This window comes from Amphiura filiformis, chromosome 2, assembly GCF_039555335.1.
Source record: "Amphiura filiformis chromosome 2, Afil_fr2py, whole genome shotgun sequence".
In the NCBI taxonomy this organism is placed as follows: Eukaryota; Metazoa; Echinodermata; class Ophiuroidea; order Amphilepidida; family Amphiuridae; genus Amphiura; species Amphiura filiformis.
This window is the reverse complement of record NC_092629.1, coordinates 46,300,588-46,327,498: the sequence shown is the minus strand read 5'-3', so window position 1 is coordinate 46,327,498 and position 26,911 is coordinate 46,300,588. Positions and strand designations below refer to the sequence as shown.

Below are 26,911 nucleotides of genomic sequence, written 5' to 3'. Positions count from 1 at the left end.
TCTTTCACAGTAACATCGTTGTGCATTAATGTAGTTAATTGCTAATTATAACTTCACAGTGGAAAAATATTATGTTCCTACTAAGCATGATATAATAAGGTTCAATACTTATTTACTCCAGATATCAACGAATGCTCAAGTACCCCGTGTATAAATGGGGGTACATGTACAGATCAGGTCAATGGCTACACATGCACATGTGATGCGGGTTTCACAGGAACCAATTGTGAGACAGGTAAATAATACTAATAAAGTTATGCTGTCAAATGTTTGATTTTGCGTAATCAATGAATGAGCCCCTCTTTGAGTACGCCACTGTTGATCAAATTATAGAACTAAAAAGCTTCCGCAGACACACCAGGAAACAATCTTTCACAGTAACACAGTTATGCATTATGTAGTTATTTGCTAATTATAACTTCACACTGTGGAAAAATATTATGTTCCTACTAAGCATGATATAATAAGGTTCAATACTTATATACTCCTGATATCAACGAATGCTCAAGTACCCCGTGTATAAATGGGGGTGCATGTACAGATCAGGTTAATGGCTACACATGCACATGTGATGCGGGTTTCACAGGAACCAATTGTGAGACAGGTAAATAATACTAATAAAGTTATGCTGTCAAATGTTTGATTTTGCGTAATCATTGAATGAGCCCCTCTTTGAGTACGCCACTGTTGATCAAATTATAGAACTAAAAAGCTTCCGCAGACACACCAGGAAACAATCCATCACAGTAACACAGTTGTGCATTATGTAGTTAATTGCTAATAATAACTTCACAATGGAAAAATGTTATGTTCCTACTAAGCATGATATAATGAGGTTCAATACTTATATACTCCAGATATCAACGAATGCTCAAGTACCCCGTGTATAAATGGGGGTACATGTACAGATCAGGTCAATGGCTACACATGCACATGTGATGCGGGTTTCACAGGAACCAATTGTGAGACAGGTAAATAATACTAATAAAGTTATGCTGTCAAATGTTTGATTATGCGTAATCATTGAATGAGCCCCTCTTTGAGTACGCCACTGTTGATCAAATTATAGAACTAAAAAGCTTCCGCAGACACACCAGGAAACAATCTATCACAGTAACACAGTTATGCATTATGTAGTTATTTGCTAATTATAACTTCACACTGTGGAAAAATATTATGTTCATACTAAGCATGATATAATAAGGTTCAATACTTATATACTCCAGATATCAACGAATGCTCAAGTACCCCGTGTATAAATGGGGGTGCATGTACAGATCAGGTCAATGGCTACACATGCACATGTGATGCGGGTTACGCAGGAACCAATTGTGAGACAGGTAAATAATACTAATAAAGTTATGCTGTCAAATGTTTGATTTTGCGTAATCATTGAATGAGCCCCTCTTTCAGTACGCCACTGTTAATCAAATTATAGAACTAAAAAGCTTCCGCAGACACACCAGGAAACAATCTATCACAGTAACACAGTTATGCATTATGTAGTTAATTGCTAATTATAACTTCACAGTGGAAAAATATTATGTTCATACTAAGCATGATATAATAAGGTTCAATACTTATATACTCCAGATATCAACGAATGCTCAAGTACCCCGTGTATAAATGGGGGTGCATGTATAGATCAGGTCAATGGCTACACATGCACATGTGATGCGGGTTTCACAGGAACCAATTGTGAGACAGGTAAATAATACTAATAAAGTTATGCTGTCAAATGTTTGATTTTGCGTAATCACTGACTGGACCCCTCTTTGAGTACGCCACTGTTGATCAAATTATAGAACTAAAAAGCTTCCGCAGACACATCAGGAAACAATCTATCAAAGGAACACAGTTGTGCATTAGGTAATTAATTGCTAATAATAACTTCACAATGGAAAAATGTTAAGTTCCTACTAAGCATGATCAGTATAATAAGGTTCAATACTTAATTACTCCAGATATCAACGAATGCTCAAGTACCCCGTGTGTAAATGGAGGTACATGTACAGATCTGGTCGATGGCTACACATGCGCATGTGATGCGGGTTATACAGGAACCCATTGTGAGACAAGTAAGTAATACTAATAAAGTTATGCTGTCAATTGTTTGATTTTGCGTACTCACTGACTGAGCCCCTCTTTGAGTACGCCACTGTTGATCAAATTATAGAACTAAAAAGCTTCCACAGACACATCAGGAAACAATCTATCAAAGGAACACAGTTGTGCATTAGGTAGTTAATTGCTAATAATAACTTCACAATGGAAAAATGTTATGTTCCTACTAAGCATGATATAATAAGGTTCAATACTTAATTACTCCAGATATCAACGAATGCTCAAGTAACCACGTGTGTTAATGGAGGTACATGTACAGATCTGGTCGATGGCTACACATGCGCATGTGATGCGGGTTACACAGGAACCCATTGTGAGACAAGTAAGTAATACTAATAAAGTTATGCTGTCAAATGTTTTATTTTGCGTAATCACTGACTGGGCCCCTCTTTGAGTACGCCACTGTTGATCAAATTGTAGAACTAAAAAGCTTCCACAGACACATCAGGAAACAATCTATCAAAGGAACACAGTTGTGCATTAGGTAGTTAATTGCTAATAATAACTTCACAATGGAAAAATGTTATGTTCCTACTAAGCATGATATAATAAGGTTCAATACTTATTTACTCCAGATATCAACGAATGCTCAAGTACCCCGTGTGTAAATGGAGGTACATGTACAGATCTGGTCGATGGCTACACATGCGCATGTGATGCAGGTTATACAGGAACCCATTGTGAGACAAGTAAGTAATACTAATAAAGTTATGCTGTCAAATGTTTGATTTTGCGTAATCACTGACTGGGCCCCTCTATGAGTACGCCACAGTTGATCAAATTATAGAACTAAAAAGCTTCCACAGACACATCAGGAAACAATCTATCAAAGGAACACAGTTGTGCATTAGGTAGTTAATTGCTAATAATAACTTCACAATGGAAAAATGTTATGTTCCTACTAAGCATGATATAATAAGTTTCAATACTGATTTACTCCAGATATCAACGAATGCTCAAGTACCCCGTGTGTAAATGGAGGTACATGTACAGATCGGGTCGATGGCTACACATGCGCATGTGATGCGGGTTATACAGGAACCCATTGTGAGACAAGTAAGTAATACTAATAAAGTTATGCTGTCAATTGTTTGATTTTGAGTAATCACTGACTGGGCCCCTCTTTGAGTACGACACTATTGATCAAATTATAGAACTAAAAAGCTTCCACAGACACATTAGGAAACAATCTATCAAATGAACACAGTTGTGCATTAGGTAGTTAATTGCTAATAATAACTTCACAAAGGAAAAATGTTAAGTTCCTACTAAGCATGATATAATAAGGTTCAATACTTATTTACTCCAGATATCAACGAATGCTCAAGTACCCCGTGTGTAAATGGAGGTACATGTACAGATCTGGTCGATGGCTACACATGCGCATGTGATGCGGGTTATACAGGAACCCATTGTGAGACAAGTAAGTAATACTAATAAAGTTATGCTGTCAATTGTTTGATTTTGCGTAATCACTGACTGGGCCCCTCTTTGAGTACGCCACTGTTGATCAAATTATAGAACTAAAAGGCTTCCACAGACACATCAGGAAACAATCTATCAAAGGAACACAGTTGTGCATTAGGTAGTTAATTGCTAATAATAACTTCACAATGGAAAAATGTTAAGTTCCTACTAAGCATGATATAATAAGGTTCAATACTTATTTACTCCAGATATCAACGAATGCTCAATAACCGCGTGTTAAAACGGAGGTACATGGACAGATCGGGTCGATGGCTACACATGCGCATGTGATGCGGGTTATACAGGAACCCATTGTGAGACAAGTAAGTAATACTAATAAAGTTATGCTGTCAATTGTTTGATTTTGCGTAATCACTGACTGGGCCCCTCTTTGAGTACGCCACTGTTGATCAAATTATAGAACTAAAAAGCTTCCACAGACATATCAGGAAACAATCTATCAAAGGAACACAGTTGTGCATTAGGTAGTTAATTGCTAATAATAACTTCACAATGGAAAAATGTTAAGTTCCTACTAAGCATGATATAATAAGGCTCAATACTTATTTACTCCAGATATCAACGAATGCTCAAGTACCCCGTGTGTAAATGGAGGTACATGTACAGATCGGGTCGATGGCTACACATGCGCATGTGATGCGGGTTATACAGGAACCCATTGTGAGACAAGTAAGTAATACTAATAAAGTTATGCTGTCAATTGTTTGATTTTGCGTAATCACTGACTGGGCCCCTCTTTGAGTACGCCACTGTTGATCAATTTATAGAACTAAAAAGCTTCCACAGACACATCAGGTAACAATCTATCAAAGGAACACAGTTGTGCATTAGGTAGTTAATTGCTAATAATAACTTCACAATGGAAAAATGTTATGTTCCTACTAAGCATGATATAATAAGGTTCAATACTTATTTACTCCAGATATCAACGAATGCTCAAGTACCCCGTGTGTAAATGGAGGTACATGTACAGATCTGGTCGATGGCTACACATGCGCATGTGATGCGGTTACACAGGAACCCATTGTGAGACAAGTAAGTAATACTAATAAAGTTATGCTGTCAAATGTTTGATTTTGAGTAATCACTGACTGGGCCCCTCTTTGAGTACGACACTATTGATCAAATTATAGAACTAAAAAGCTTCCACATACATATCAGGAAACAATCTATTAAAGGAACACAGTTGTGCATTAGGTAGTTAATTGCTAATAATAACTTCACAATGGAAAAATGTTATGTTCCTACTAAGCATGATATAATAAGGTTCAATACTTATTTACTCCAGATATCAACGAATGCTCAAGTACCCCGTGTGTAAATGGAGGTACATGTACAGATCTGGTCGATGGCTACACATGCGCATGTGATGCGGGTTACACAGGAACCCATTGTGAGACAAGTAAGTAATACTAATAAAGTTATGCTGTCAAATGTTTGATTTTGCGTAATCACTGACTGGGCCCTTCTTTGAGTACGCCACTGTTGATCAAATTATAGAACTAAAAAGCTTCCACAGACACATCAGGAAACAATCTATCAAAGGAACACAGTTGTGCATTAGGTAGTTAATTGCTAATAATAACTTCACAATGGAAAAATGTTATGTTCCTACTAAGCATGATATAATAAGGTTCAATACTTATTTACTCCAGATATCAACGAATGCTCAAGTACCCCGTGTGTAAATGGAGGTACATGTACAGATCTGGTCGATGGCTACACATGCGCATGTGATGCGGGTTACACAGGAACCCATTGTGAGACAAGTAAGTAATACTAATAAAGTTATGCTGTCAAATGTTTGATTTTGCGTAATCACTGACCGGGCCCCTCTTTGAGTACGCCACTGTTGATCAAATTATAGAACTAAAAGCTTCCACAGACACATCAGGAAACAATCTATCAAAGGAACACAGTTGTGCATTAGGTAGTTAATTGCTAATAATAACTTCACAATGGAAAAATGTTATGTTCCTACTAAGCATGATATAATAAGGTTCAATACTTATTTACTCCAGATATCAACGAATGCTCAAGTACCCCGTGTGTAAATGGAGGTACATGTACAGATCTGGTCGATGGCTACACATGCACATGTGATGCGGGTTACACAGGAACCCATTGTGAGACAAGTAAGTAATACTAATAAAGTTATGCTGTCAAATGTTTGATTTTGAGTAATCACTGACTGGGCCCCTCTTTGAGTACGACACTATTGATCAAATTATAGAACTAAAAAGCTTCCACATACATATCAGGAAACAATCTATTAAAGGAACACAGTTGTGCATTAGGTAGTTAATTGCTAATAATAACTTCACAATGGAAAAATGTTATGTTCCTACTAAGCATGATATAATAAGGTTCAATACTTATTTACTCCAGATATCAACGAATGCTCAAGTACCCCGTGTGTAAATGGAGGTACATGTACAGATCTGGTCGATGGCTACACATGCGCATGTGATGCGGGTTACACAGGAACCCATTGTGAGACAAGTAAGTAATACTAATAAAGTTATGCTGTCAAATGTTTGATTTTGAGTAATCACTGACTGGGCCCCTCTTTGAGTACGACACTATTGATCAAATTATAGAACTAAAAAGCTTCCACAGACACATTAGGAAACAATCTATCAAATGAACACAGTTGTGCATTAGGTAGTTAATTGCTAATAATAACTTCACAAAGGAAAAATGTTAAGTTCCTACTAAGCATGATATAATAAGGTTCAATACTTATTTACTCCAGATATCAACGAATGCTCAAGTACCCCGTGTGTAAATGGAGGTACATGTACAGATCTGGTCGATGGCTACACATGCGCATGTGATGCGGGTTATACAGGAACCCATTGTGAGACAAGTAAGTAATACTAATAAAGTTATGCTGTCAATTGTTTGATTTTGCGTAATCACTGACTGGGCCCCTCTTTGAGTACGCCACTGTTGATCAAATTATAGAACTAAAAAGCTTCCACAGACACATCAGGTAACAATCTATCAAAGGAACACAGTTGTGCATTAGGTAGTTAATTGCTAATAATAACTTCACAATGGAAAAATGTTATGTTCCTACTAAGCATGATATAATAAGGTTCAATACTTATTTACTCCAGATATCAACGAATGCTCAAGTACCCCGTGTGTAAATGGAGGTACATGTACAGATCTGGTCGATGGCTACACATGCGCATGTGATGCGGGTTACACAGGAACCCATTGTGAGACAAGTAAGTAATACTAATAAAGTTATGCTGTCAAATGTTTGATTTTGAGTAATCACTGACTGGGCCCCTCTTTGAGTACGACACTATTGATCAAATTATAGAACTAAAAAGCTTCCACATACATATCAGGAAACAATCTATTAAAGGAACACAGTTGTGCATTAGGTAGTTAATTGCTAATAATAACTTCACAATGGAAAAATGTTATGTTCCTACTAAGCATGATATAATAAGGTTCAATACTTATTTACTCCAGATATCAACGAATGCTCAAGTACCCCGTGTGTAAATGGAGGTACATGTACAGATCTGGTCGATGGCTACACATGCGCATGTGATGCGGGTTACACAGGAACCCATTGTGAGACAAGTAAGTAATACTAATAAAGTAATGCTGTCAAATGTTTGATTTTGAGTAATCACTGACTGGGCCCCTCTTTGAGTACGACACTATTGATCAAATTATTGAACTAAAAAGCTTCCACGGACACATTAGGAAACAATCTATCAAATGAACACAGTTGTGCATTAGGTAGTTAATTGCTAATAATAACTTCACAAAGGAAAAATGTTAAGTTCCTACTAAGCATGATATAATAAGGTTCAATACTTATTTACTCCAGATATCAACGAATGCTCAAGTACCCCGTGTGTAAATGGAGGTACATGTACAGATCTGGTCGATGGCTACACATGCGCATGTGATGCGGGTTATACAGGAACCCATTGTGAGACAAGTAAGTAATACTAATAAAGTTATGCTGTCAATTGTTTGATTTTGCGTAATCACTGACTGGGCCCCTCTTTGAGTACGCCACTGTTGATCAAATTATAGAACTAAAAAGCTTCCACAGACACATCAGGTAACAATCTATCAAAGGAACACAGTTGTGCATTAGGTAGTTAATTGCTAATAATAACTTCACAATGGAAACATGTTATGTTCCTACTAAGCATGATATAATAAGGTTCAATACTTATTTACTCCAGATATCAACGAATGCTCAAGTACCCCGTGTGTAAATGGAGGTACATGTACAGATCTGGTCGATGGCTACACATGCGCATGTGATGCGGGTTACACAGGAACCCATTGTGAGACAAGTAAGTAATACTAATAAAGTTATGCTGTCAAATGTTTGATTTTGAGTAATCACTGACTGGGCCCCTTTGAGTACGACACTATTGATCAAATTATAGAACTAAAAAGCTTCCACATACATATCAGGAAACAATCTATTAAAGGAACACAGTTGTGCATTAGGTAGTTAATTGCTAATAATAACTTCACAATGGAAAAATGTTATGTTCCTACTAAGCATGATATAATAAGGTTCAATACTTATTTACTCCAGATATCAACGAATGCTCAAGTACCCCGTGTGTAAATGGAGGTACATGTACAGATCTGGTCGATGGCTACACATGCGCATGTGATGCAGGTTACACAGGAACCCATTGTGAGACAAGTAAGTAATACTAATAAAGTAATGCTGTCAAATGTTTGATTTTGAGTAATCACTGACTGGGCCCCTCTTTGAGTACGACACTATTGATCAAATTATTGAACTAAAAAGCTTCCACGGACACATTAGGAAACAATCTATCAAATGAACACAGTTGTGCATTAGGTAGTTAATTGCTAATAATAACTTCACAAAGGAAAAATGTTAAGTTCCTACTAAGCATGATATAATAAGGTTCAATACTTATTTACTCCAGATATCAACGAATGCTCAAGTACCCCGTGTGTAAATGGAGGTACATGTACAGATCTGGTCGATGGCTACACATGCGCATGTGATGCGGGTTATACAGGAACCCATTGTGAGACAAGTAAGTAATACTAATAAAGTTATGCTGTCAATTGTTTGATTTTGCGTAATCACTGACTGGACCCCTCTTTGAGTACGCCACTGTTGATCAAATTATAGAACTAAAAAGCTTCCACAGACACATCAGGAAACAATCTATCAAAGGAACACAGTTGTGCATTAGGTAGTTAATTGCTAATAATAACTTCACAATGGAAAAATGTTATGTTCCTACTAAGCATGATATAATAAGGTTCAATACTTATATACTCCAGATATCAACGAATGCTCAAGTACCCCATGTATAAATGGGGGTACATGTACAGATCTGGTCGATGGCTACACATGCGCATGTGATGCGGGTTATACAGGAACCCATTGTGAGACAAGTAAGTAATACTAATAAAGTTATGCTGTCAATTGTTTGATTTTGCGTAATCACTGACTGGGCCCCTCTTTGAGTACGCCACTGTTGATCAAATTATAGAACTAAAAAGCTTCCACAGACACATCAGGAAACAATATATCAAAGGAACACAGTTGTGCATTAGGTAGTTAATTGCTAATAATAACTTCACAATGGAAAAATGTTATGTTCCTACTAAGCATGATATAATAAGGTTCAATACTTAATTACTCCAGATATCAACGAATGCTCAAGTACCCCGTGTGTAAATGGAGGTATATGTACAGATCTGGTCGATGGCTACACATGCGCATGTGATGCGGGTTACACAGGAACCCATTGTGAGACAAGTAAGTAATACTAATAAAGTTATGCTGTCAAATGTTTTATTTTGCGTAATCACTGACTGGGCCCCTCTTTGAGTACGCCACTGTTGATCAAATTATAGAACTAAAAAGCTTCCACAGACATATCAGGAAACAATCTATCAAAGGAACACAGTTGTGCATTAGGTAGTTAATTGCTAATAATAACTTCACAATGGAAAATGTTAAGTTCCTACTAAGCATGATATAATAAGGTTCAATACTTATTTACTCCAGATATCAACGAATGCTCAAGTACCCCGTGTGTAAATGGAGGTACATGTACAGATCGGGTCGATGGCTACACATGCGCATGTGATGCGGGTTATACAGGAACCCATTGTGAGACAAGTAAGTAATACTAATTAAGTTATGCTGTCAATTGTTTGATTTTGCGTAATCACTGACTGGGCCCCTCTTTGAGTACGCCACTGTTGATCAAATTATAGAACTAAAAAGCTTCCACAGACACATCAGGTAACAATCTATCAAAGGAACACAGTTGTGCATTAGGTAGTTAATTGCTAATAATAACTTCACAATGGAAAAATGTTATGTTCCTACTAAGCATGATATAATAAGGTTCAATACGTATTTACTCCAGATATCAACGAATGCTCAAGTACCCCGTGTGTAAATGGAGGTACATGTACAGATCTGGTCGATGGCTACACATGCACATGTGATGCGGGTTACACAGGAACCCATTGTGAGACAAGTAAGTAATACTAATAAAGTTATGCTGTCAAATGTTTGATTTTGCGTAATCACTGACTGGGCCCTCTTTGAGTACGCCACTGTTGATCAAATTATAGAACTAAAAAGCTTCCACAGACACATCAGGAAACAATCTATCAAAGGAACACAGTTGTGCATTAGGTAGTTAATTGCTAATAATAACTTCACAATGGAAAAATGTTATGTTCCTACTAAGCAAGATATAATACGGTTCAATACTTATTTACTCCAGATATCAACGAATGCTCAAGTACCCCGTGTGTAAATGGAGGTACATGTACAGATCTGGTCGATGGCTACACATGCGCATGTGATGCGGGTTACACAGGAACCCATTGTGAGACAAGTAAGTAATACTAATAAAGTTATGCTGTCAAATGTTTGATTTTGCGTAATCACTGACCGGGCCCCTCTTTGAGTACGCCACTGTTGATCAAATTATAGAACTAAAAAGCTTCCACAGACACATCAGGAAACAATCTATCAAAGGAACACAGTTGTGCATTAGGTAGTTAATTGCTAATAATAACTTCACAATGGAAAAATGTTATGTTCCTACTAAGCATGATATAATAAGGTTCAATACTTATTTACTCCAGATATCAACGAATGCTCAAGTACCCCGTGTGTAAATGGAGGTACATGTACAGATCGGGTCGATGGCTACACATGCGCATGTGATGCGGGTTATACAGGAACCCATTGTGAGACAAGTAAGTAATACTAATAAAGTTATGCTGTCAATTGTTTGATTTTGAGTAATCACTGACTGGGCCCCTCTTTGAGTACGACACTATTGATCAAATTATAGAACTAAAAAGCTTCCACAGACACATCAGGTAACAATCTATCAAAGGAACACAGTTGTGCATTAGGTAGTTAATTGCTAAAATAACTTCACAATGGAAAAATGTTATGTTCCTACTAAGCATGATATAATAAGGTTCAATACTTATTTACTCCAGATATCAACGAATGCTCAAGTACCCCGTGTGTAAATGGAGGTACATGTACAGATCTGGTCGATGGCTACACATGCGCATGTGATGCGGGTTATACAGGAACCCATTGTGAGACAAGTAAGTAATACTAATTAAGTTATGCTGTCAAATGTTTGATTTTGCGTAATCACTGACTGGGCCCCTCTTTGAGTACGCCACTGTTGATCAAATTATAGAACTAAAAAGCTTCCACAGACACATCAGGTAACAATCTATCAAAGGAACACAGTTGTGCATTAGGTAGTTAATTGCTAATAATAACTTCACAATGGAAAAATGTTATGTTCCTACTAAGCATGATATAATAAGGTTCAATACGTATTTACTCCAGATATCAACGAATGCTCAAGTACCCCGTGTGTAAATGGAGGTACATGTACAGATCTGGTCGATGGCTACACATGCGCATGTGATGCGGGTTATACAGGAACCCATTGTGAGACAAGTAAGTAATACTAATTAAGTTATGCTGTCAATTGTTTGATTTTGCGTAATCACTGACTGGGCCCCTCTTTGAGTACGCCACTGTTGATCAAATTATAGAACTAAAAAGCTTCCACAGACACATCAGGTAACAATCTATCAAAGGAACACAGTTGTGCATTAGGTAGTTAATTGCTAATAATAACTTCACAATGGAAAAATGTTATGTTCCTACTAAGCATGATATAATAAGGTTCAATACTTATTTACTCCAGATATCAACGAATGCTCAAGTACCCCGTGTGTAAATGGAGGTACATGTACAGATCTGGTCGATGGCTACACATGCGCATGTGATGCGGGTTATACAGGAACCCATTGTGAGACAAGTAAGTAATACTAATTAAGTTATGCTGTCAATTGTTTGATTTTGCGTAATCACTGACTGGGCCCCTCTTTGAGTACGCCACTGTTGATCAAATTATAGAACTAAAAAGCTTCCACAGACACATCAGGTAACAATCTATCAAAGGAACACAGTTGTGCATTAGGTAGTTAATTGCTAATAATAACTTCACAATGGAAAAATGTTATGTTCCTACTAAGCATGATATAATAAGGTTCAATACTTATTTACTCCAGATATCAACGAATGCTCAAGTACCCCGTGTGTAAATGGAGGTACATGTACAGATCTGGTCGATGGCTACACATGCGCATGTGATGCGGGTTACACAGGAACCCATTGTGAGACAAGTAAGTAATACTAATAAAGTTATGCTGTCAAATGTTTGATTTTGCGTAATCACTGACCGGGCCCCTCTTTGAGTACGCCACTGTTGATCAAATTATAGAACTAAAAAGCTTCCACAGACACATCAGGAAACAATCTATCAAAGGAACACAGTTGTGCATTAGGTAGTTAATTGCTAATAATAACTTCACAATGGAAAAATGTTATGTTCCTACTAAGCATGATATAATAAGGTTCAATACTTAATTACTCCAGATATCAACGAATGCTCAAGTACCCCGTGTGTAAATGGAGGTACATGTACAGATCTGGTCGATGGCTACACATGCGCATGTGATGCGGGTTACACAGGAACCCATTGTGAGACAAGTAAGTAATACTAATAAAGTTATGCTGTCAAATGTTTGATTTTGCGTAATCACTGACCGGGCCCCTCTTTGAGTACGCCACTGTTGATCAAATTATAGAACTAAAAAGCTTCCACAGACACATCAGGAAACAATCTATCAAAGGAACACAGTTGTGCATTAGGTAGTTAATTGCTAATAATAACTTCACAATGGAAAAATGTTATGTTCCTACTAAGCATGATATAATAAGGTTCAATACTTATTTACTCCAGATATCAACGAATGCTCAAGTACCCCGTGTGTAAATGGAGGTACATGTACAGATCGGGTCGATGGCTACACATGCGCATGTGATGCGGGTTATACAGGAACCCATTGTGAGACAAGTAAGTAATACTAATAAAGTTATGCTGTCAATTGTTTGATTTTGAGTAATCACTGACTGGGCCCCTCTTTAAGTACGACACTATTGATCAAATTATAGAACTAAAAAGCTTCCACAGACACATCAGGTAACAATCTATCAAAGGAACACAGTTGTGCATTAGGTAGTTAATTGCTAATAATAACTTCACAATGGAAAAATGTTATGTTCCTACTAAGCATGATATAATAAGGTTCAATACTTATTTACTCCAGATATCAACGAATGCTCAAGTACCCCGTGTGTAAATGGAGGTACATGTACAGATCTGGTCGATGGCTACACATGCGCATGTGATGCGGGTTATACAGGAACCCATTGTGAGACAAGTAAGTAATACTAATTAAGTTATGCTGTCAAATGTTTGATTTTGCGTAATCACTGACTGGGCCCCTCTTTGAGTACGCCACTGTTGATCAAATTATAGAACTAAAAAGCTTCCACAGACACATCAGGTAACAATCTATCAAAGGAACACAGTTGTGCATTAGGTAGTTAATTGCTAATAATAACTTCACAATGGAAAAATGTTATGTTCCTACTAAGCATGATATAATAAGGTTCAATACGTATTTACTCCAGATATCAACGAATGCTCAAGTACCCCGTGTGTAAATGGAGGTACATGTACAGATCTGGTCGATGGCTACACATGCGCATGTGATGCGGGTTATACAGGAACCCATTGTGAGACAAGTAAGTAATACTAATTAAGTTATGCTGTCAATTGTTTGATTTTGCGTAATCACTGACTGGGCCCCTCTTTGAGTACGCCACTGTTGATCAAATTATAGAACTAAAAAGCTTCCACAGACACATCAGGTAACAATCTATCAAAGGAACACAGTTGTGCATTAGGTAGTTAATTGCTAATAATAACTTCACAATGGAAAAATGTTATGTTCCTACTAAGCATGATATAATAAGGTTCAATACTTATTTACTCCAGATATCAACGAATGCTCAAGTACCCCGTGTGTAAATGGAGGTACATGTACAGATCTGGTCGATGGCTACACATGCGCATGTGATGCGGGTTATACAGGAACCCATTGTGAGACAAGTAAGTAATACTAATTAAGTTATGCTGTCAATTGTTTGATTTTGCGTAATCACTGACTGGGCCCCTCTTTGAGTACGCCACTGTTGATCAAATTATAGAACTAAAAGCTTCCACAGACACATCAGGTAACAATCTATCAAAGGAACACAGTTGTGCATTAGGTAGTTAATTGCTAATAATAACTTCACAATGGAAACATGTTATGTTCCTACTAAGCATGATATAATAAGGTTCAATACTTATTTACTCCAGATATCAACGAATGCTCAAGTACCCCGTGTGTAAATGGAGGTACATGTACAGATCTGGTCGATGGCTACACATGCGCATGTGATGCGGGTTACACAGGAACCCATTGTGAGACAAGTAAGTAATACTAATAAAGTTATGCTGTCAAATGTTTGATTTTGCGTAATCACTGACCGGGCCCCTCTTTGAGTACGCCACTGTTGATCAAATTATAGAACTAAAAAGCTTCCACAGACACATCAGGAAACAATCTATCAAAGGAACACAGTTATGCATTAGGTAGTTAATTGCTAATAATAACTTCACAATGGAAAAATGTTATGTTCCTACTAAGCATGATATAATAAGGTTCAATACTTAATTACTCCAGATATCAACGAATGCTCAAGTACCCCGTGTGTAAATGGAGGTACATGTACAGATCTGGTCGATGGCTACACATGCGCATGTGATGCGGGTTACACAGGAACCCATTGTGAGACAAGTAAGTAATACTAATAAAGTTATGCTGTCAAATGTTTGATTTTGCGTAATCACTGACCGGGCCCCTCTTTGAGTACGCCACTGTTGATCAAATTATAGAACTAAAAAGCTTCCACAGACACATCAGGAAACAATCTATCAAATGAACACAGTTGTGCATTAGGTAGTTAATTGCTAATAATAACTTCACAATGGAAAATGTTATGTTCCTACTAAGCATGATATAATAAGGTTCAATACTTATTTACTCCAGATATCAACGAATGCTCAAGTACCCCGTGTGTAAATGGAGGTACATGTACAGATCTGGTCGATGGCTACACATGCGCATGTGATGCGGGTTACACAGGAACCCATTGTGAGACAAGTAAGTAATACTAATAAAGTTATGCTGTCAAATGTTTGATTTTGAGTAATCACTGACTGGGCCCCTCTTTGAGTACGACACTATTGATCAAATTATAGAACTAAAAAGCTTCCACATACATATCAGGAAACAATCTATTAAAGGAACACAGTTGTGCATTAGGTAGTTAATTGCTAATAATAACTTCACAATGGAAAAATGTTATGTTCCTACTAAGCATGATATAATAAGGTTCAATACTTATTTACTCCAGATATCAACGAATGCTCAAGTACCCCGTGTGTAAATGGAGGTACATGTACAGATCTGGTCGATGGCTACACATGCGCATGTGATGCGGTTACACAGGAACCCATTGTGAGACAAGTAAGTAATACTAATAAAGTTATGCTGTCAAATGTTTGATTTTGAGTAATCACTGACTGGGCCCCTCTTTGAGTACGACACTATTGATCAAATTATAGAACTAAAAAGCTTCCACAGACACATTAGGAAACAATCTATCAAATGAACACAGTTGTGCATTAGGTAGTTAATTGCTAATAATAACTTCACAAAGGAAAAATGTTAAGTTCCTACTAAGCATGATATAATAAGGTTCAATACTTATTTACTCCAGATATCAACGAATGCTCAAGTACCCCGTGTGTAAATGGAGGTACATGTACAGATCTGGTCGATGGCTACACATGCGCATGTGATGCGGGTTATACAGGAACCCATTGTGAGACAAGTAAGTAATACTAATAAAGTTATGCTGTCAATTGTTTGATTTTGCGTAATCACTGACTGGGCCCCTCTTTGAGTACGCCACTGTTGATCAAATTATAGAACTAAAAAGCTTCCACAGACACATCAGGAAACAATCTATCAAAGGAACACAGTTGTGCATTAGGTAGTTAATTGCTAATAATAACTTCACAATGGAAAAATGTTATGTTCCTACTAAGCATGATATAATAAGGTTCAATACTTATATACTCCAGATATCAACGAATGCTCAAGTACCCCATGTATAAATGGGGGTACATGTACAGATCTGGTCGATGGCTACACATGCGCATGTGATGCGGGTTATACAGGAACCCATTGTGAGACAAGTAAGTAATACTAATAAAGTTATGCTGTCAATTGTTTGATTTTGCGTAATCACTGACTGGGCCCCTCTTTGAGTACGCCACTGTTGATCAAATTATAGAACTAAAAGGCTTCCACAGACACATCAGGAAACAATATATCAAAGGAACACAGTTGTGCATTAGGTAGTTAATTGCTAATAATAACTTCACAATGGAAAAATGTTATGTTCCTACTAAGCATGATATAATAAGGTTCAATACTTAATTACTCCAGATATCAACGAATGCTCAAGTACCCCGTGTGTAAATGGAGGTATATGTACAGATCTGGTCGATGGCTACACATGCGCATGTGATGCGGGTTACACAGGAACCCATTGTGAGACAAGTAAGTAATACTAATAAAGTTATGCTGTCAAATGTTTTATTTTGCGTAATCACTGACTGGGCCCCTCTTTGAGTACGCCACTGTTGATCAAATTATAGAACTAAAAAGCTTCCACAGACATATCAGGAAACAATCTATCAAAGGAACACAGTTGTGCATTAGGTAGTTAATTGCTAATAATAACTTCACAATGGAAAAATGTTAAGTTCCTACTAAGCATGATATAATAAGGTTCAATACTTATTTACTCCAGATATCAACGAATGCTCAAGTACCCCGTGTGTAAATGGAGGTACATGTACAGATCAGGTCGATGGCTACACATGCGCATGTGATGCGGGTTATACAGGAACCCATTGTGAGACAAGTAAGTAATACTAATTAAGTTATGCTGTCAATTGTTTGATTTTGCGTAATCACTGACTGGGCCCCTCTTTGAGTACGCCACTGTTGATCAAATTATAGAACTAAAAAGCTTCCACAGACACATCAGGTAACAATCTATCAAAGGAACACAGTTGTGCATTAGGTAGTTAATTGCTAATAATAACTTCACAATGGACAAATGTTATGTTCCTACTAAGCATGATATAATAAGGTTCAATACGTATTTACTCCAGATATCAACGAATGCTCAAGTACCCCGTGTGTAAATGGAGGTACATGTACAGATCTGGTCGATGGCTACACATGCACATGTGATGCGGGTTACACAGGAACCCATTGTGAGACAAGTAAGTAATACTAATAAAGTTATGCTGTCAAATGTTTGATTTTGCGTAATCACTGACTGGGCCCCTCTTTGAGTACGCCACTGTTGATCAAATTATAGAACTAAAAAGCTTCCACAGACACATCAGGAAACAATCTATCAAAGGAACACAGTTGTGCATTAGGTAGTTAATTGCTAATAATAACTTCACAATGGAAAAATGTTATGTTCCTACTAAGCATGATATAATAAGGTTCAATACTTATTTACTCCAGATATCAACGAATGCTCAAGTACCCCGTGTGTAAATGGAGGTACATGTACAGATCTGGTCGATGGCTACACATGCGCATGTGATGCGGGTTATACAGGAACCCATTGTGAGACAAGTAAGTAATACTAATTAAGTTATGCTGTCAATTGTTTGATTTTGCGTAATCACTGACTGGGCCCCTCTTTGAGTACGCCACTGTTGATCAAATTATAGAACTAAAAAGCTTCCACAGACACATCAGGAAACAATCTATCAAATGAACACAGTTGTGCATTAGGTAGTTAATTGCTAATAATAACTTCACAATGGAAAAATGTTATGTTCCTACTAAGCATGATATAATAAGGTTCAATACTTATTTACTCCAGATATCAACGAATGCTCAAGTACCCCGTGTGTAAATGGAGGTACATGTACAGATCTGGTCGATGGCTACACATGCGCATGTGATGCGGGTTACACAGGAACCCATTGTGAGACAAGTAAGTAATACTAATAAAGTTATGCTGTCAAATGTTTGATTTTGAGTAATCACTGACTGGGCCCCTCTTTGAGTACGACACTATTGATCAAATTATAGAACTAAAAAGCTTCCACATACATATCAGGAAACAATCTATTAAAGGAACACAGTTGTGCATTAGGTAGTTAATTGCTAATAATAACTTCACAATGGAAAAATGTTATGTTCCTACTAAGCATGATATAATAAGGTTCAATACTTATTTACTCCAGATATCAACGAATGCTCAAGTACCCCGTGTGTAAATGGAGGTACATGTACAGATCTGGTCGATGGCTACACATGCGCATGTGATGCGGGTTACACAGGAACCCATTGTGAGACAAGTAAGTAATACTAATAAAGTTATGCTGTCAAATGTTTGATTTTGAGTAATCACTGACTGGGCCCCTCTTTGAGTACGACACTATTGATCAAATTATAGAACTAAAAAGCTTCCACAGACACATTAGGAAACAATCTATCAAATGAACACAGTTGTGCATTAGGTAGTTAATTGCTAATAATAACTTCACAAAGGAAAAATGTTAAGTTCCTACTAAGCATGATATAATAAGGTTCAATACTTATTTACTCCAGATATCAACGAATGCTCAAGTACCCCGTGTGTAAATGGAGGTACATGTACAGATCTGGTCGATGGCTACACATGCGCATGTGATGCGGGTTATACAGGAACCCATTGTGAGACAAGTAAGTAATACTAATAAAGTTATGCTGTCAATTGTTTGATTTTGCGTAATCACTGACTGGGCCCTCTTTGAGTACGCCACTGTTGATCAAATTATAGAACTAAAAAGCTTCCACAGACACATCAGGAAACAATCTATCAAAGGAACACAGTTGTGCATTAGGTAGTTAATTGCTAATAATAACTTCACAATGGAAAAATGTTATGTTCCTACTAAGCATGATATAATAAGGTTCAATACTTATATACTCCAGATATCAACGAATGCTCAAGTACCCCATGTATAAATGGGGGTACATGTACAGATCTGGTCGATGGCTACACATGCGCATGTGATGCGGTTATACAGGAACCCATTGTGAGACAAGTAAGTAATACTAATAAAGTTATGCTGTCAATTGTTTGCTTTTGCGTAATCACTGACTGGGCCCCTCTTTGAGTACGCCACTGTTGATCAAATTATAGAACTAAAAAGCTTCCACAGACACATCAGGAAACAATCTATCAAAGGAACACAGTTGTGCATTAGGTAGTTAATTGCTAATAATAACTTCACAATGGAAAAATGTTATGTTCCTACTAAGCATGATATAATAAGGTTCAATACTTAATTACTCCAGATATCAACGAATGCTCAAGTACCCCGTGTGTAAATGGAGGTATATGTACAGATCTGGTCGATGGCTACACATGCGCATGTGATGCGGGTTACACAGGAACCCATTGTGAGACAAGTAAGTAATACTAATAAAGTTATGCTGTCAAATGTTTTATTTTGCGTAATCACTGACTGGGCCCCTCTTTGAGTACGCCACTGTTGATCAAATTATAGAACTAAAAAGCTTCCACAGACATATCAGGAAACAATCTATCAAAGGAACACAGTTGTGCATTAGGTAGTTAATTGCTAATAATAACTTCACAATGGAAAAATGTTAAGTTCCTACTAAGCATGATATAATAAGGTTCAATACTTATTTACTCCAGATATCAACGAATGCTCAAGTACCCCGTGTGTAAATGGAGGTACATGTACAGATCGGGTCGATGGCTACACATGCGCATGTGATGCGGGTTATACAGGAACCCATTGTGAGACAAGTAAGTAATACTAATTAAGTTATGCTGTCAATTGTTTGATTTTGCGTAATCACTGACTGGGCCCCTCTTTGAGTACGCCACTGTTGATCAAATTATAGAACTAAAAAGCTTCCACAGACACATCAGGTAACAATCTATCAAAGGAACACAGTTGTGCATTAGGTAGTTAATTGCTAATAATAACTTCACAATGGAAAAATGTTATGTTCCTACTAAGCATGATATAATAAGGTTCAATACGTATTTACTCCAGATATCAACGAATGCTCAAGTACCCCGTGTGTAAATGGAGGTACATGTACAGATCTGGTCGATGGCTACACATGCACATGTGATGCGGGTTACACAGGAACCCATTGTGAGACAAGTAAGTAATACTAATAAAGTTATGCTGTCAAATGTTTGATTTTGCGTAATCACTGACTGGGCCCCTCTTTGAGTACGCCACTGTTGATCAAATTATAGAACTAAAAAGCTTCCACAGACACATCAGGAAACAATCTATCAAAGGAACACAGTTGTGCATTAGGTAGTTAATTGCTAATAATAACTTCACAATGGAAAAATGTTATGTTCCTACTAAGCATGATATAATAAGGTTCAATACTTATTTACTCCAGATATCAACGAATGCTCAAGTACCCCGTGTGTAAATGGAGGTACATGTACAGATCTGGTCGATGGCTACACATGCGCATGTGATGCGGGTTACACAGGAACCCATTGTGAGACAAGTAAGTAATACTAATAAAGTTATGCTGTCAAATGTTTGATTTTGCGTAATCACTGACCGGGCCCTCTTTGAGTACGCCACTGTTGATCAAATTATAGAACTAAAAAGCTTCCACAGACACATCAGGAAACAATCTATCAAAGGAACACAGTTGTGCATTAGGTAGTTAATTGCTAATAATAACTTCACAATGGAAAAATGTTATGTTCCTACTAAGCATGATATAATAAGGTTCAATACTTATTTACTCCAGATATCAACGAATGCTCAAGTACCACGTGTGTAAATGGAGGTACATGTACAGATCGGGTCGATGGCTACACATGCGCATGTGATGCGGGTTATACAGGAACCCATTGTGAGACAAGTAAGTAATACTAATAAAGTTATGCTGTCAATTGTTTGATTTTGAGTAATCACTGACTGGGCCCCTCTTTGAGTACGACACTATTGATCAAATTATAGAACTAAAAAGCTTCCACAGACACATCAGGTAACAATCTATCAAAGGAACACAGTTGTGCATTAGGTAGTTAATTGCTAATAATAACTTCACAATGGAAAAATGTTATGTTCCTACTAAGCATGATATAATAAGGTTCAATACTTATTTACTCCAGATATCAACGAATGCTCAAGTACCCCGTGTGTAAATGGAGGTACATGTACAGATCTGGTCGATGGCTACACATGCGCATGTGATGCGGGTTATACAGGAACCCATTGTGAGACAAGTAAGTAATACTAATTAAGTTATGCTGTCAATTGTTTGATTTTGCGTAATCACTGACTGGGCCCCTCTTTGAGTACGCCACTGTTGATCAAATTATAGAACTAAAAGCTTCCACAGACACATCAGGTAACAATCTATCAAAGGAACACAGTTGTGCATTAGGTAGTTAATTGCTAATAATAACTTCACAATGGAAAAATGTTATGTTCCTACTAAGCATGATATAATAAGGTTCAATACTTATTTACTCCAGATATCAACGAATGCTCAAGTACCCCGTGTGTGTAAATGGAGGTACATGTACAGATCTGGTCGATGGCTACACATGCGCATGTGATGCGGGTTACACAGGAACCCATTGTGAGACAAGTAAGTAATACTAATAAAGTTATGCTGTCAAATGTTTGATTTTGCGTAATCACTGACCGGGCCCCTCTTTGAGTACGCCACTGTTGATCAAATTATAGAACTAAAAAGCTTCCACAGACACATCAGGAAACAATCTATCAAAGGAACACAGTTGTGCATTAGGTAGTTAATTGCTAATAATAACTTCACAATGGAAAAATGTTATGTTCCTACTAAGCATGATATAATAAGGTTCAATACTTAATTACTCCAGATATCAACGAATGCTCAAGTACCCCGTGTGTAAATGGAGGTATATGTACAGATCTGGTCGATGGCTACACATGCGCATGTGATGCGGGTTACACAGGAACCCATTGTGAGACAAGTAAGTAATACTAATAAAGTTATGCTGTCAAATGTTTTATTTTGCGTAATCACTGACTGGGCCCCTCTTTGAGTACGCCACTGTTGATCAAATTATAGAACTAAAAAGCTTCCACAGACATATCAGGAAACAATCTATCAAAGGAACACAGTTGTGCATTAGGTAGTTAATTGCTAATAATAACTTCACAATGGAACAATGTTAAGTTCCTACTAAGCATGATATAATAAGGTTCAATACTTATTTACTCCAGATATCAACGAATGCTCAAGTACCCCGTGTGTAAATGGAGGTACATGTACAGATCGGGTCGATGGCTACACATGCGCATGTGATGCGGGTTATACAGGAACCCATTGTGAGACAAGTAAGTATTACTAATTAAGTTATGCTGTCAATTGTTTGATTTTGCGTAATCACTGACTGGGCCCCTCTTTGAGTACGCCACTGTTGATCAAATTATAGAACTAAAAAGCTTCCACAGACACATCAGGTAACAATCTATCAAAGGAACACAGTTGTGCATTAGGTAGTTAATTGCTAATAATAACTTCACAATGGAAAAATGTTATGTTCCTACTAAGCATGATATAATAAGGTTCAATACGTATTTACTCCAGATATCAACGAATGCTCAAGTACCCCGTGTGTAAATGGAGGTACATGTACAGATCTGGTCGATGGCTACACATGCACATGTGATGCGGGTTACACAGGAACCCATTGTGAGACAAGTAAGTAATACTAATAAAGTTATGCTGTCAAATGTTTGATTTTGCGTAATCACTGACTGGGCCCCTCTTTGAGTACGCCACTGTTGATCAAATTATAGAACTAAAAAGCTTCCACATACACATCAGGAAACAATCTATCAAAGGAACACAGTTGTGCATTAGGTAGTTAATTGCTAATAATAACTTCACAATGGAAAAATGTTATGTTCCTACTAAGCATGATATAATAAGGTTCAATACTTATTTACTCCAGATATCAACGAATGCTCAAGTACCCCGTGTGTAAATGGAGGTACATGTACAGATCTGGTCGATGGCTACACATGCGCATGTGATGCGGGTTACACAGGAACCCATTGTGAGACAAGTAAGTAATACTAATAAAGTTATGCTGTCAAATGTTTGATTTTGCGTAATCACTGACCGGGCCCCTCTTTGAGTACGCCACTGTTGATCAAAATATAAAACTAAAAAGCTTCCACAGACACATCAGGAAACAATCTATCAAAGGAACACAGTTGTGCATTAGGTAGTTAATTGCTAATAATAACTTCACAATGGAAAAATGTTATGTTCCTACTAAGCATGATATAATAAGGTTCAATACTTATTTACTCCAGATATCAACGAATGCTCAAGTACCCCGTGTGTAAATGGAGGTACATGTACAGATCTGGTCGATGGCTACACATGCGCATGTGATGCGGGTTACACAGGAACCCATTGTGAGACAAGTAAGTAATACTAATAAAGTTATGCTGTCAAATGTTTGATTTTGCGTAATCACTGACTGGGCCCCTCTTTGAGTACGCCACTGTTGATCAAATTATAGAACTAAAAAGCTTCCACAGACACATCAGGAAACAATCTTTCAAAGGAACACAGTTGTGCATTAGGTAGATAGCTAATAATAACTTCACAATGGAAAAATGTTATGTTCCTACTAAGCATGATATAATAAGGTTCAATACTTATTTACTCCAGATATCAACGAATGCTCAAGTACCCCGTGTGTAAATGGAGGTACATGTACAGATCTGGTCGATGGCTACACATGCGCATGTGATGCGGGATACACAGGAACCCATTGTGAGACAAGTAAGTAATACTAATAAAGTTATGCTGTCAAATGTTTGATTTTGCGTAATCACTGACTGGGCCCCTCTTTGAGTGCGCCACTGTTGATCAAATTATAGACCTAAAAGCTTCCACAGACACATCAGGAAACAATCTATCACAGAGTTGTGCATTAGGTAGTTAATTGCTAATAATAACTTCACAATGGAAAAATGTTAAGTTCCTACTAAGCATGATATAATAAGGTTCAATACTTATTTACTCCAGATATCAACGAATGCTCAAGTACCCCGTGTGTAAATGGAGGTACATGTACAGATCTGGTCGATGGCTACACATGCGCATGTGATGCGGATACACAGGAACCCATTGTGAGACAAGTAAGTAATACTAATAAAGTTATGCTGTCAAATGTTTGATTTTGCGTAATCACTGACTGGGCCCCTCTTTGAGTGCGCCACTGTTGATCAAATTATAGACCTAAAAAGCTTCCACAGACACATCAGGAAACAATCTATCACAGAGTTGTGCATTAGGTAGTTAATTGCTAATAATAACTTCACAATGGAAAAATGTTAAGTTCCTACTAAGCATGATATAATAAGGTTCAATACTTATTTACTCCAGATATCAACGAATGCTCAAGTACCCCGTGTGTAAATGGAGGTACATGTACAGATCTGGTCGATGGCTACACATGCGCATGTGATGCGGGTTACACAGGAACCAATTGTGAGACAAGTAAGTAATACTAATAAAGTTATGCTGTCAAATGTTTGATTTTGCGTAATCACTGACTGGGCCCCTCTTTGAGTACGCCACTGTTGATCAAATTATAGAACTAAAAAGCTTCCACAGACACATCATATTAAGACAGTTATACATTATGTAGTTAATTGCTAATAACATGAATGGAGAATTGTTATGTTCCTACTAAGCATGGTATAATAAGGTTCAATTCTTTTACACTCCAGATATTAACGAATGCTCAAGTACCCCTTGTATGAATGGGGCTACATGTACAGATGTGGTCGATGGCTATACATGCACATGTGTTACGGGTTACACAGGAACCCATTGTGAGACAAGTATGTAATACTAATAAAGTTGTACTGTCAAATTTATGGTTTTACGTTATCTGTCCAAATGTTTCATAAAAGCTCATTTATTTTTGTGTAGGCCCTACTTTAGGTTGTTTCTTTTTTTCGTGTTTAAGAGACACTAATTTTTAGGAGTTACAAATAATTTCTGGTAACATCGTGCACCTAGAGGACTTGTGACATTTTTGTTAAATAATTACTGTCTCAAGGGGACTCTCAAAGAAAATAACTTCGGCTACCTAGTACTACTATCCAGGTATTGATAACAACATCAGTATTAAACTATTGAAGATAGCTGTACCAGTTATTTGTCATCCACTTGCATATATTTGTAATCTTTCCATGTTCATGTTTACCTTTCCCAGTGGATGGAAGAAAGCAAAGGTTACACCTATATTTAAGGGTGGTGACAAAAGTGATGTCAGCAACGTTAGGTCCATTTCACTTCTTCCCTGTATTTCAAAGATTTTGGAACGTGCTGTGCATGATCAATTGTATAATCATCTCACATTTAACAATATTTTGAATCCTTGTCAATAAGGTTTTGGAAAAATCACAGTACTAACATTGCACATCAAATTCTTTACGTGTTTGTGGCTCAAGCAAACTGACAAATGATAAAATTGAGAGAGAAAAATCAGGACTCAGCGGGGATTGAACCTCGAAAAGGTCCGATCCTCACATACAGGGTGTCCCAGAATGATTTATACCGAGAAAGATGGAATTTTTTAGGTATGAACGGCATTTTTATTGGTCATATTGTTTTGTATCATAGGTTTCACATATATTGAGCTTTCTCAGATTTTTTAGATTTTAAAAATTGGACGTTTCTAGTAGAAGTTAGAGAGGATTGCGTAAAAATGGTGAATTCCAAGTTTTGACAAAGCAACCTATTTTGAAAATCTGTAAAATTACTAACCGTTCAGCACAAAGTAATGTTATGAAGTATATTGCTGTTCCTGTTCTTACTTCTACTAAATAGTCGATATCTATCGTTTATGTATGATGTTACGAAGCAATCATTGTATGGAATAAAGGATTTGCTACGCTTGAGTGACCTTAAACTATTCTTTCGTTGGCGGCAGTTTTGAAGACAATTATTGAGGTGTGTGAGTTTCATCATTTGAAATGCCGGCAGAGATGGACTTTTCATAAAAGTATAGAGAAGGTTCGTCCTTTGTGTCACAGCATGCACTTATGTCCACAGTATATGGGCAAACTCACAGCTACATAACAAAGAAGATTAAAAATTACAGCGGAGGATCCTTGAGGAAGTTATATCCTCTGTAATAATGACATTTTTTGGTAAAACTTGTGGTAAAAATCACATAAAAAGTATGTTTTTCAACCTAAATATCTGATGTCATATTGAAATGCTTCACTTAATCCCATATCAAAAATTATTTAGCATTGTAAGCTCTACATCTGTGCCAAATTTGGTGTATTTCCTATCAAAGAATGTAGGATTTCTCCAATATATTGCACAGTGCGGCTGGACGATGGTGATACAGGATCCATGTGTTGTGATGCCTTTGCACTGTAAATTACACACATGCAGTTTTCGTCCATTTTCAGTAATATCAATGTCACGCCTAAACAAATCAAGCTATTTCCATGAAAGTCACAGAATAAGTAGGAGACATGTGTGGCATCGTACTGCACTTACTAAAATTATATACACTTTTGACTATAGATTTTTGATATTTTGTTCAAATACGGTATAAATCATTCTGGGACACCTTGTATAT

The 26,911-nt window shown here is 37.2% G+C and overlaps 1 protein-coding gene across 1 annotated transcript in view; it reads left to right on the top strand.

Annotated features, from left to right (window-relative positions):
• The window catches only part of LOC140140946 (uncharacterized), a 123,331-nt gene extending 98,172 nt beyond the window's left edge, over nucleotides 1-25,159 (top strand). Inside the window, 66 exon segments of the mRNA XM_072162713.1 lie at nucleotides 122-232; nucleotides 488-604; nucleotides 858-971; nucleotides 1,227-1,340; nucleotides 1,594-1,707; nucleotides 1,965-2,078; nucleotides 2,700-2,813; nucleotides 3,067-3,180; nucleotides 3,434-3,537; nucleotides 4,146-4,281; nucleotides 4,535-4,612; nucleotides 4,615-4,647; nucleotides 4,901-5,014; nucleotides 5,268-5,381; nucleotides 5,634-5,747; nucleotides 6,001-6,114; nucleotides 6,368-6,481; nucleotides 6,735-6,848; nucleotides 7,102-7,215; nucleotides 7,469-7,582; nucleotides 7,836-7,949; nucleotides 8,201-8,314; nucleotides 8,568-8,681; nucleotides 8,935-9,038; nucleotides 9,646-9,759; nucleotides 10,013-10,148; nucleotides 10,401-10,514; nucleotides 10,768-10,881; nucleotides 11,134-11,247; nucleotides 11,501-11,614; nucleotides 11,868-11,981; nucleotides 12,235-12,348; nucleotides 12,602-12,715; nucleotides 12,969-13,082; nucleotides 13,336-13,449; nucleotides 13,703-13,816; nucleotides 14,070-14,183; nucleotides 14,436-14,549; nucleotides 14,803-14,916; nucleotides 15,169-15,282; nucleotides 15,536-15,616; nucleotides 15,619-15,648; nucleotides 15,902-16,015; nucleotides 16,269-16,382; nucleotides 16,636-16,749; nucleotides 17,003-17,116; nucleotides 17,370-17,483; nucleotides 18,104-18,217; nucleotides 18,471-18,584; nucleotides 18,838-18,951; nucleotides 19,937-20,050; nucleotides 20,304-20,417; nucleotides 20,671-20,784; nucleotides 21,037-21,150; nucleotides 21,404-21,465; nucleotides 21,770-21,800; nucleotides 22,139-22,252; nucleotides 22,506-22,619; nucleotides 22,873-22,986; nucleotides 23,240-23,353; nucleotides 23,607-23,720; nucleotides 23,971-24,084; nucleotides 24,331-24,411; nucleotides 24,414-24,443; nucleotides 24,691-24,804; nucleotides 25,038-25,159. Coding sequence (XP_072018814.1) covers nucleotides 122-232; nucleotides 488-604; nucleotides 858-971; nucleotides 1,227-1,340; nucleotides 1,594-1,707; nucleotides 1,965-2,078; nucleotides 2,700-2,813; nucleotides 3,067-3,180; nucleotides 3,434-3,537; nucleotides 4,146-4,281; nucleotides 4,535-4,612; nucleotides 4,615-4,647; nucleotides 4,901-5,014; nucleotides 5,268-5,381; nucleotides 5,634-5,747; nucleotides 6,001-6,114; nucleotides 6,368-6,481; nucleotides 6,735-6,848; nucleotides 7,102-7,215; nucleotides 7,469-7,582; nucleotides 7,836-7,949; nucleotides 8,201-8,314; nucleotides 8,568-8,681; nucleotides 8,935-9,038; nucleotides 9,646-9,759; nucleotides 10,013-10,148; nucleotides 10,401-10,514; nucleotides 10,768-10,881; nucleotides 11,134-11,247; nucleotides 11,501-11,614; nucleotides 11,868-11,981; nucleotides 12,235-12,348; nucleotides 12,602-12,715; nucleotides 12,969-13,082; nucleotides 13,336-13,449; nucleotides 13,703-13,816; nucleotides 14,070-14,183; nucleotides 14,436-14,549; nucleotides 14,803-14,916; nucleotides 15,169-15,282; nucleotides 15,536-15,616; nucleotides 15,619-15,648; nucleotides 15,902-16,015; nucleotides 16,269-16,382; nucleotides 16,636-16,749; nucleotides 17,003-17,116; nucleotides 17,370-17,483; nucleotides 18,104-18,217; nucleotides 18,471-18,584; nucleotides 18,838-18,951; nucleotides 19,937-20,050; nucleotides 20,304-20,417; nucleotides 20,671-20,784; nucleotides 21,037-21,150; nucleotides 21,404-21,465; nucleotides 21,770-21,800; nucleotides 22,139-22,252; nucleotides 22,506-22,619; nucleotides 22,873-22,986; nucleotides 23,240-23,353; nucleotides 23,607-23,720; nucleotides 23,971-24,084; nucleotides 24,331-24,411; nucleotides 24,414-24,443; nucleotides 24,691-24,804; nucleotides 25,038-25,159 — 7,070 coding nt within the window.
• Nucleotides 25,160-26,911: the final 1,752 nt, after the last annotated feature.